The 11,272-nt window shown below is 38.7% G+C and overlaps 2 protein-coding genes across 2 annotated transcripts; both read right to left on the bottom strand.

Moving 5' to 3' along the window:
• Positions 1–1,177: 1,177 nt before the first annotated feature.
• Positions 1,178–2,969, bottom strand: LOC145079656 (cytochrome P450 81Q32-like). The gene is made up of 2 exons (XM_079023121.1): positions 2,063–2,969; positions 1,178–1,978 (listed from the first exon to the last, which is right to left on the bottom strand). The coding sequence occupies exons 1-2, from the start codon at positions 2,948–2,950 to the stop codon at positions 1,349–1,351; spliced, it is 1,518 nt and encodes a 505-aa protein (XP_078879247.1). The 5' UTR covers positions 2,951–2,969; the 3' UTR covers positions 1,178–1,348.
• Positions 2,970–9,143: 6,174 nt separating this feature from the next.
• LOC145053018 (uncharacterized) lies at positions 9,144–10,404 on the bottom strand. The gene is made up of 2 exons (XM_079000975.1): positions 9,415–10,404; positions 9,144–9,368 (listed from the first exon to the last, which is right to left on the bottom strand). Exons 1-2 carry the CDS (start codon positions 10,402–10,404, stop codon positions 9,144–9,146), a joined length of 1,215 nt encoding a protein of 404 aa, XP_078857101.1.
• Positions 10,405–11,272: the final 868 nt, after the last annotated feature.

The raw sequence follows: 11,272 nt of genomic DNA, 5'->3' as shown, positions 1-11,272 counted from the left end.
CTATGCTACTATGCACAAACCTTGCGACCGATACTTGAGGGACTGCTTCAAGCCACTCTTCATGACCACGTCCTTGAGAAAGTGACTTAAAATGTCGTTTTAATAACTTTGGGAGGCATGACAGTTATCTGATATCTATAGCTCTACAATTGAATACAGTGGACAACATAAGAATGTAATTTCTTCAACAATCACAACATTCATTTCTCCTTATAGAAAATCGCATGACCCATGGCCCATTGACGTTTTATTTCAAAAAACCATGAGCCATCAAACTTTTATTTCTTGAACAATCAGACCATTCATTTCTCTTTTGAAAATTCAGCCGGCAGAAATGAGTTCTGTTATAATTCAATCCACAATCACCAAATGCCACTACCTTTTAAAAAATATAACAGTGATCAATAAGCATAACTACATAAAATTCATTACAAACAACTACAAATGTCTAGGGAAGTGAAATAAAAAGAAAAAGAAATCGATAAAAGAGGTTACCTCAGTATTCAGCAACACAAGTAGAAAACCACCTGTCAAGAATCCAATTAGCGACACACATGGGAGTAAATGTTGTTTTGAACACACAAATTGTGCAATTTATGGCAATAACCAAAAATTTCTTAAATCGTGTTTGTAAAAAGGTGATGGCAGATTGATTTTGAACATATAGTTGGTGGAGAAGAATGACTAAGCATATGCAGAACAGCAGGCGGTTTGTAAGCAGCTGATTGGAAGACAATAGTGGTTAGGAGGAAGCGTGAAGAAGACTGAAGAAGACTACGAAAATGAGGGGCAAAATCTGTGCAGCTCCAAACTGAAGCCGGCTCTAAAAGGGTACTGTTGATAAGCCGCCACGGGAATTATATTGTATATATAATGATTTTTTTGTTACAATGAATTATAATTGAAGCAAATTATATCATATTTTTATAATCTACTAAATATTTATACATAGATTTTGGGGAATCGACATCTCGTTTTATATGACTTTTATTTATTGTTTATTGGTTTCAACGAACGTGGTAAACAATCTCACATAATAATTGTTCAATTACAAACAATGATTTCATAATTTGTATATTAAATTAAGGGATAAAGGCATGTAGCATGGAGTTAATTATGGGGATCTAAACCTACTTTCTAAATGATAAGAGTTGGAGTGTTGGACATGTGAAGATTAGGGGAGGGAACTTTCGGCTGAAATTAAAAACAAGAATTTTAGTACGGAGAAAGACCGAAATATACTTATTGAATGATTTTTTCTTATTCGATCAAACACTATATAGTATTATACTATAATACAAAACTATTCATAATTTCAACGCCAAAAACAGGGGCGAAACCACCATCACTAACTTGTTTCGAATAACGACAGTAGATTCTGCATCTCTAGACGAGGTTTGCATTTGGCTACCAATGGAACAGCCTTGGGCAATGTAATCCCGGAGCCTTCACTCATATCCACCATTTCTTCACTAATCCTTTCCCAATCAAAGCACTGAATCATCGTCCCCAAAGTCATCCCAAGAACACGAACAGCCAACCCTTCCCCCGGACAACTCCGCCTTCCATACCCAAACGGCAGCAGCTTAAACCCATCTCTTGTCCCTTCCACACCTTCAAATCTTTCCGGGTTGTACGTTTCCGGGTCGGCCCAGACCTTCGGGTCATGATGTATCGCCCATTGATTCACCAGCACCATCGTCCCTCCGGGGATGTTATACCCTCCGATCACACAATCCTCTGATGCTTCGTGTGGAACTAGTAAAGGTCCTGCAGGTTTCAGTCGAAGAGTCTCGTTTATGATACAACGAAGGTAAGGTAGATTCGATATGTCAGATTCATCAACAAGACGATCTTTTCCGACAATTTGATCGATCTCGTTCTGTGCCTTTTGTACAACTCCCGGATGGTTTAGTAGGAGTGCCACTGTCCATTCCATGGTTCCCGCTGAAGTATCACTCCCAGCTGCTAATAAAGCCTGATCATGGAAACGATAATAATCAGATTTCTAGAAGATCGATCAAGAAACAAGAAATGATTATTATCAGTTATATATTCTTACCAGAACAAAGTTTCGGATCAAGGAATCAGTGTAGTACTCGGGATCGGATTCTTGTAGGGATAACAAAACTTCCATCATCGTCTTCCTCTTATTTCCCGTTTCGTTCCCTTTTGATCTTCGAACTTCCTCGATTAATCCTTGAAAGAAAACATCCCTTTTCTCCTGTAACGCTATTAACCTCTTCTCAAGTCCCTTCACTCCCAACCAACTTAATATAGGCAGGTAATCGCCGACGTTTGAAGTTCCGGCGAGTATAAACGTTTCCTTTAGCATTTCCCTGAATCGGTTCCCTTCTTCCTCCAACTCGGGATTATCACCACCGAAGTACCTCTTCCCGGCAATCATCCTCATCATCACATTCAAAGTCAGCTCATAGAAAACCAACTTCATAGTCACCGGAGAAGAACTAGACACCAGCTTACGGATCAGCGATCTTCCTTCTTCTGCTCGTATGTCGTGAAACTCGTTGAGACGATGGATGGATAGGATCTCGACGGTTGCAATGCGACGGAGGTTGCGCCAGTTGTCACCATAGGGCGCCCAGGCAAAGCTAGTGTAATTGACGCCGATGATTTTGCCAAATAGCATCTTAGGGCGGTTGGCGAGGATGACGTCATTCTTGGTGAAACATTCTTCGACGAGGGAAGGTGAGGAGATCACCACGACACGTCGGAAGCCCAACTGAAGGCAGAAAATGGGGCCATATTTGGCGGAGATTTTCGCGAATTTTCTGTAGAGTGGTGGTTTCAGAAGGTAGAGGTGGCCGATTATGGGGAGCGACGGGAAGACGGTGGGTGGAAGGTTGGAGAACTTGCGACGGAAGAAGCATGTGAATAGGTAGGACGTTAGAATCAGTAGGAAGGAAACAAATAGAAAAGGCAAATCCATGGTTTAAGATGATGTTGTTGACTTGTCATTGTATGCTTTAACGACTGATTTTGATTTCAGTTTTATAGGAAGTCAAAAATGGAGAAACGTCATTGACTTCGTTGTCGTTATGTGTAAAATGATGAAGACTTGTGGATTTTCCATTTTATTATTTCCTGTTCTCTTTAAAATATTTAGGGTAATTATATTTCCGTCAAAGTTCTATATCGGTTACCCTTATCGCATTGTGAATACAGTATTTTTTTTTTTTTCCGAGTTTCTAGAAAGGTAAATGGTTTTAGAGTTGATGACATCTTTTGTCTAAAACCTAATACATATGAGTTATAATTGTGGAAGAATTCAATTTGGCCATTTATGCAAAATTGACCATGGTCAAGAAATCTTTGAGACCTCATCGTCGTAGAAATTATCGTAATTATTACTGTTGCTGTGACATCATCGTATATCATTCGGAACTTGCTAATATTTATGGATTCCAATGATTTAAAAAATTTATTTCTAGGGTGACAATTGATGACACGACACGACAAAAAATACATGAAACGAAACAAAATTGAGACGAAATTGAAATTCGAATTCGTGTTCGTGTCGTGTTCATATCAGGTGTAAAAAATACGACGTCGTATCGTGTCGTTTTCGTGTTCAAAATTTGACACGAAATTGACACGATTTAACATTTTTTGTCGTGTTTTTCGTGTTACGTATGAATAAATATTAATTAAATACATTAATTTTTATTTCATGTTATCTTTGTCGTGTCGTGTCGTGTCGTGTTTTTCGTTTTTTAATCGGTTCGTTTTCGTGTTAGTTAAAAAAGCACGAGATCCTGTCGTGTCGTGTTCGTGTTACATAAAACATTGTCGTATCGTGTCAGACAAAAACACGACACGATGACCCGATTTTCCACCCCTATTTATTTCACAAATGATCATATTAGTCTATAATCATATAAACATCATCATGCTCTCTCCACCAGAGGAGAGGGGAGGAGAAAGAAGAAGAAGGAAGAAGAAAGCCACTACATGAGCATCACACCTCTTCATGTCAATGAGAATTTCAGGATGCGAGGAGGCTCCACACTTTGACATGGGGTGTGTATGTTAGTGTGTAAGGTTAGAGTTTAAGATATTTTCCATATATTTCTATGAAATTGTTATTTGAGTGAATCAAATCAATCTATTAGACCAGACGGTGTTGTGGCAATTTTGCGGATGACAAGTCGACGTAGACGAGTTTGTTGGCGGTAAATACCGCCCCCAATGGAATTTTCGCCAACGCATTATGTTGTAGGCAACCTTCCGCCATTCAAAATTTGGAGCGTTGGAGGGCATATAGCCGTTGGCTTTTGTCCGTTGGAGCATTTTTCAGTTTTTCTTTTTTCTTATTTTTTTACCATATAACCACTATACATACATACATTTTTACCATTAAATTTACACAATATACAAACTTTTTATATTCAAAATGTTTTCCAACAATCCAAATGTTCCCGACACTTCCAACCCAAATGTTTCAAACCTATATACACAATTCGGTTGTGATCCTTCATCACCATTATCTTACCAGCTATAAATCGATCCATCAATTTACTCTTAAAACCAAATGTTTGTAGGTGGTGTTCCTAGCTACTATTTACAATTCTAAATGTCACAACAAGTGTTTCTATTAAACGTCAACCCATTGCCATAACAAATCCAATTCCAATCCAAACAACCACCTAACACCCCCAACTGAAATGCAAATTGTAACGTCCCATTTTTCACAACAAAACTTTTTATTTTTAATTAAAATAAAAAACTATTTTCATAAAACCCAAGTGAGTGAACATCATATGTTCCAAAATACAATAATCCAGAAATCATAATATCATCACAAAACACGAAAGCTGTTGATGAGGGTGTACTGTGTACAATCAAACATTCGTCTTCCCACGATCATCAAAAGTACTTGAAACATTTAATCAACAACTGTAAGCTAAATTTTAATGAGTTCCCCAAAATTTCATATACAACAATAAACATACAAGCATGCAAACAAGGCTCTTTCTATTAGAACCGGTCGACCCAAACAACGTCGAGTGTCTATGCTCACAACACTCTAGTTGTTCTTGACATCAACTCGCCCCTTGTGAGTGTCTACACTCTTAACACTTAATGTTGATCTTGTCATCAACTCACCCCTTGACCTTCAACATAAAGTTGGTCCGCCTGCGTCTTAGCTTTCTACACAAAGCTGGAACGCCTCAGCCCACCACCACATATGTTGACATATACATAAAATAGATAACAAGACAACTCAAGATCTTGGGGAAAAATCTACAAGTCTACCTGCCTAACAATATACCTGTTAGGCGTGTCAAACCCAACAAATAAAGGGGTACGATATACTCCAAAAGAATCCCACTATATTGCACTAAAAGGTAGTACAAGGCAAGTAGGGTTGATCCACTGAGACACGAGATAATTAGTATATACCTCTTTGCGCAAGGTACTATGGTCACCAACAGTAAAGAGGGAGGTTTAGAATGCAATGACTAAACAAACAAATTAAAAACACACGTAATCGGCTAAATGAGTGAATTAAGTTCAGATTTTGTAAGGGCTCCAACTTCATGTATGACAATCCAACAATGTGAATCAAAGATGACAAGACATTTGTTTCATTCTATCTAAGTTGGTACTTGAAAGTGTTAACAAGCTTTAACGCTTTCCATTCACCACATTAATCAATCAAAACAAGCTCTTTGATTAACCCTAACCTTACTAACCTAACCTAAACATGCTCTTGGAATTAGATTGAAAGATTGCATTAAACTTTATGTGAATGTTCCCAACAACACCCAATACTCCTCACAAGCTCGGGAGCATAAGAGTGTGTGAATAAGATTCACACTAAATTCATTCGATGGAAATCAATTTAGTGCTTGTTACTTGTTCAATTTCACAAAACAATTACGGATTTTGTAAAAGAGGTAACTTGAATGACCAAACCCTAATTCAAATGGCCAATAAGAATCATAATTAGAATCAAACATTCGATTGAAGCAAAATCAAATTCACTAAATGGAAATTAAAAGCAAACATCAAGTCATATGATTGAAATCACAACTAAGAAGTCAAGACATGAAGTTGGAGAAACTAGGGTTCTAGCCACACATGGCTAGAACAAGATCAAAAGTTAAAAGATGGAAATAATTCACAATTACAACTTACAAATAAAAGAAATAATGTTTCCAAATGATAAATGATCAAATCCTTGCAAAAGCCTTCAAAATCCCCTCACAAAATGTGCTTTGATAGGTTGTGTGTGTGTAAAAATGGCCCTCAACCCGTAATATGAAAGATAGGAAAAACTGCCAAAAGTTGGTTTTTGGGTCGAACATGGCCCGTGTTAAAATAGGCTAAACTGACACGGGTTGTGTTCAGCAGCCAACACGCCCCGTGTTGATTTGTACTAAACTGACACGTCCCGTGTTTAGCATGGTCAACAGCTTCTTCTTGGTCAAACACCCCCCGTGCCCACTTTTCAGTGTAAATTCAACACACCCCGTGTACCTCTCTGACTCCAATTCCAAACTTGATTTTTCCAACTTTTTCATTTTTCGCCCGATCATCCCGAAATCTTCACCAATGCTTCCCGACACCTCCCAAAGCGCATTCCAAGCTCTGGTTTACCTGAAAAAGACATGAAAGTGTGCAAATAAGGTTGTTCTAGAGATTAACATAAATATGATGAAATGCAAGAAAAAGGAAGAACAATTATGCTAAATAGATGCATGAAATGGGACTAAAAGGGTGTGCAAAAGGTGCACAAATAGCACCTAACAAAATCTCCCCAAGATTAGACCTTTCTTGTCCTCAAGAAAGAACAAGAACCGGCCAAACAGGACGATTTCTAGATGGCAAAAAGAAACATAGAAAAAATGTGGACAGAAAGATCCTAAAAGCTAAGAATGAATGCATGCGACGAAAACCATGAAAATGAAACATATGTACAAAAGATACTTAAGGAACAAAAATTGAACCAACGAAAGATTTAAGAACATAAGTAATCTTTTTATTTATTTTTATAAATATGGACATATACGATCAAACCTTACATCAATGGGGCTCCAATCATTAATACTTAGGCGACCATCGTGCTTCCTTCCATGTATCAGAGACTCCTAAAGTGAGGAAGACCCGAAACGGTGTAACCCAATAATCCAAACCTAGTTTTATTAAAACTTTATACCTTACTAAGCTTTATGGGCGAAAATAACATAATCTGGATCTCATGTCCTTAAGACTAGATGGCCAAGAATCAGAATCGACGCATCCTTAAGAACCCGTCACGGCGAATCAGCTTTCGCTGAAACAGCGAGCCCACCCGAAGGGGCCCAACTCCTATGCTTTCACTTTTTCGAGAGCCACAAGTAGCATATCACACAGTTCTTCATTCACCAGATTTGACTTTGAATTGGCTTTTGATTTGATTGAACTTTGATTTGTACTTCGTTTTGAACTTGGATTCTTTAATCTTCATTTTTGGAATTTTTGGAGATTTCTTCGTTTTGGCACTTGAAATTCTGATTTGGGTACTAGATATGACAGTTATACCCTTCCTTATTTCTTGATTGTGTGGTTCTGATACTTAAGCTCTCTGTTACCGCGGGGGTAACGCGTGTCAACAAATAGGTCTGTGTTCTGTGGGTCCAGAGTTGTCGATACAAATTCTTTTTATACATTTAGAAGCAAATCATCCTAAAGCTGTTATTACCGCCCAAAAAATGTTTCAATATAAATTCTTTTTATTATCTAAGGCTAGGGTCTCGAAATACGGTGTTTGGGTCCCTAGTTATGACAGCTGATTCTACACTTCCGGTAACAATCTGGTTGCTTCGGTATTTTTTTTTATGAAATGCATGGAGATGTTTTATTTATTTATTTATTTTTAAGAAACTAAGAAAAAAAATGCAAACTAAGAACATAAACAAAAAAAATTCTTTTTGGATTTTTTTTTTGAAATTTAATGCATGGAGGTGACCCTAATGTACAACTCTACCCCTGCCCAAGCTTAAAGATAAGCATCGTCCCCGATGCTTGGAGAGGGCGTAACAACCTATCTAATCACCAGAAGGTGGTGGGGGATGGTAGTCGGGCTGGGTAAGAGTTTAAAACAGTCACAAGTGCACACATATTGAATTTTAAAGCAAAATATGAACAATTAAAGATATGGAAAGAATTTAATGAATCGTTCTTGGAGCCTTGCAGTTGGTGGTGAGAACCTCCTCTTTAACCTCCCCAAGCTTGCCTATATAAAGTATCAAGCCCAAAACCACAAAACAGATTGTGAAAGTTTCGGACCTAGGGGTTCTTGGAAGAGAGAAATTGTTTTGGGGGTGAGTTATGGGTGAATGGGGGTGATAAAAACCGACTTTTAGACTTATAACACATTTGTTCAGTAGCCAACATGGCCCGTGTTCTTTTATTGTAAAATCACACGGCCCGTGTTGGGGGTTTAAAATTCTAAAAATGGCTGAACACGGCCCGTGTTGGGCATAAGGTAAAAAAGACACAGGTCGTGTACCCCTCTGACTGCGAAAATGATTGCCTCGCTTGAACATGACCCGTGTTCAATATAAGGCAAAAATAAACACGGGTCGTGTACGGCTCTATTTGCCACTTCCCACTTTTTGAACCCAAAAAAAAATCCCCTCTCATTGAAACGAAATGGTTTTGCATCTCGAGGTTCATTTGGTGATTTAAAAACATGTTTAAATGCATTTAGAACATTAAAAACCAAAAACTTCAAAGAAATGGAAATTATTTTTAAAGAAATGACAAAAATACCCCCGGGTTGCCTCCCGGTAAGCTGCCCTTGTTTTAAGTCGTTGGCTTGACTTTGCCCCCACATATGCTTCATTCTAAGTATGTGGGCCTCTCCAACACATCAATCTTCTTGACACCTCCTTCAACGGAACCTTCAACCTTCCTTTGGCTTTCTTTTTGCGCACAAACCAAAAAAGACTTAAACCTTTAATATCGGAAATTGTCCACTTAGTCCTTTTTTGGTATTTATTTAGCAGGGTTATCAACTCATTCTTTTCCTTCTTCGATAGTTTATTTGAGTTGATGATTGGTTGAGTGCTCTCCTTCTAGACATGTATATTCTTTATAGGGTCCGGTGGAGTTTTTGCTCCCGAATCTTGTGCTTATTCCACCGGTGGAAGAAATTTGGCTTTGGTAGTAGGTGGCTCTACTTCTCTTCCATCAATCCACATGTGCTTATCATCCTTGAATTTCAAAATCTCCAGCACCTCCTTGTTTATACCGCACTCCTTTGCAAGTTCTTTGGCTTTGTACTTATCTAATATTTGTGACAAGACTAACTCCATAAAATCATGGTTAGTCGAGTTTAAGCTCTTTTCAGCCAGTGGCTGGATCATATTCATAAAATTAACAGACTGAACATCAGAAGGAAACTTTTTTTTCTTCATGAACATTGAAGTTGATAACTTCACCATCAAATTCCATACTTAAAGTTTCGTTATAGACATCAATTTTTGTTTTAGAAGTTTTAAGAAAAGGTCTACCCAAAAGTATGGAACTTGAACTTGGAGAGTCATCATCTCCCATATCTAAGACATAAAAATCGGCTGGGAAAACAAATTCATCAACTTGCACTAACACGTTCTCCAATACACCTTTTGGATGTACCAAAGACCGGTCGGCAAGTTGAAAGATCACACCGGTTTTGCTTAATGTTCCTACACCAATTGATTTAAAGATAGAATATGGTAGGACATTTATGGATGCACCAAGATCGAGCATGGCTCGAGGTACATAAAGATTCTCCAATTTGCATGGCACGGTAAAGACTCTGGGATCATTGCACTTTGGGGGTATCCTCTTTTGCAAAACCGCAGATACATTTTCCCCAACTTTTACAATTTGGTTTCCTTTCAATTTCTTTTTAGATACACAAAGATCATTAAGGAACCTTGCATATCTAGGTACCTGCTTGATGGCCTCGAGGAGTGGAATGTTCATGTGAACTTTCGGGAACATTTGCATAATCTCACTCTCTTCCCGTTCTTTCTTTGTGCTCTTTAATCGTTCGGGGAATGGAGCAGGTGTGGCTTTAGGCTCAGTGACGAAGGACTTCTTTGCGGTTGTTTTATCTTCCTTCTTTTCTTCTTTGGTGGCCTCTTCGACAATTACTTCTTCTTCTTCTTGACCAACCGACACTTTTGGACCATCGTAGCTCTTTCCGCCTCTCAAAGTGATGGCACACACATTATGCCTTGGATTCTTTTCAGTTTGGGCGGGCAACTTTCCTTGAGATTCTAGTTTGCTTACGGAAGTAGCAAGTTGTGAAAATTGTTGCTCTAAGTTCTTTATGCTTGCTTTTGTTTCTTGTTGGAAAGTTTGTGTACTAGTTGCCAAACTCTTCACTATGTCCTCTAATGACATGCTTGATGAACTCGCTTGTTGAGGAGGGTGTTGTGGCTGCCTTGGCTGAAAGTTTTGTGGTGGAAAAGGTGGTCTCTGTTGGTATTGATTTGGTTGACTTGGTTGATAACTTCCCTGTTGATTTCCTCCCAAACCTTGATTGTTGTTCCATCTTTGATCACCCCTTGGCTGCTCAAATCCCCTTTAATTCGCCCCGGAATACCCTCCTAAAGCATTGGCTTCTGCATAATCCTCATCTTGAAGTTAAGGGCACATGTCGGTTGGGTGCCCTAATTGAGTGCATATACCACAAGGGCGGGGTGTGGGCTGCACACCCTTGTCTTTAGCCAACATCATTACAACTTTTGTAAGCTCAGACAATTGAGCTTCAATTTGAGGAGTTTGGACCTCTTTTACACTTCGGGGTGCATCTGTGTACCATTCTTCATCATGGCTTGCATGCTTAGAATCTTTAGCCATATGCTTAATTAAGTTGCGGATTTTGGTTGGAGTCTTATCAGGTAAAGATCCGCCACTCGAAGCATTAAGAAGCCTTCTTTCCATTGGAGTCATTCCTTCAATGAAATATTGGAGGAGTTAGTACTCGGTAATTCCATGCTTGGGACAACGGGCACAAAGCTTTTTAAACCTCTCCCAATATGTATGAAAGGCTTCTCTCTTGTGTTGTTTGATCCTAATTATCTCTCTTCTTAGGGTTGATGCTTTCATTTCTAGGAAGTATTTGTCTAAGAAGAGGCGTGCAAGGTCTACCCATGTGTTGACCGTCCCCGGTGGGAGATCATAAAGCCAATCTTTTTCCAAGTCTTACACTGTAAAGGGGAATGCCCTAAGCTTAATTTGGTCCTCCGTAACATTGTGTGGTTTCATT

The sequence above is a fragment of the Lactuca serriola genome, chromosome 1, assembly GCF_051521515.1.
Source record: "Lactuca serriola cultivar US96UC23 chromosome 1, Lser_US96UC23_V15, whole genome shotgun sequence".
Classification (NCBI taxonomy): domain Eukaryota; kingdom Viridiplantae; phylum Streptophyta; class Magnoliopsida; order Asterales; family Asteraceae; genus Lactuca; species Lactuca serriola.
Note: the sequence above shows the minus strand (reverse complement) of the source record. Positions and strands in the feature narration are given on the sequence as shown.

Excerpts from the sequence above, each read along its gene's own strand:
- LOC145079656 (XM_079023121.1), bottom strand. The coding sequence starts at position 2,950 with ATGGATTTGCCTTTTCTATTTGTTTCCTTCCTACTGATTCTAACGTCC. Across the intron at positions 1,979-2,062 it reads TGATCCGAAACTTTGTTCTG|GCTTTATTAGCAGCTGGGAG; the intron begins GTAAGAATATAT and ends TTCCATGATCAG.
- LOC145053018 (XM_079000975.1), bottom strand. The coding sequence starts at position 10,404 with ATGTCATTAGAGGACATAGTGAAGAGTTTGGCAACTAGTACACAAACT. Across the intron at positions 9,369-9,414 it reads ATGTTCATGAAGAAAAAAAA|CCACTGGCTGAAAAGAGCTT; the intron begins GTTTCCTTCTGA and ends AATATGATCCAG.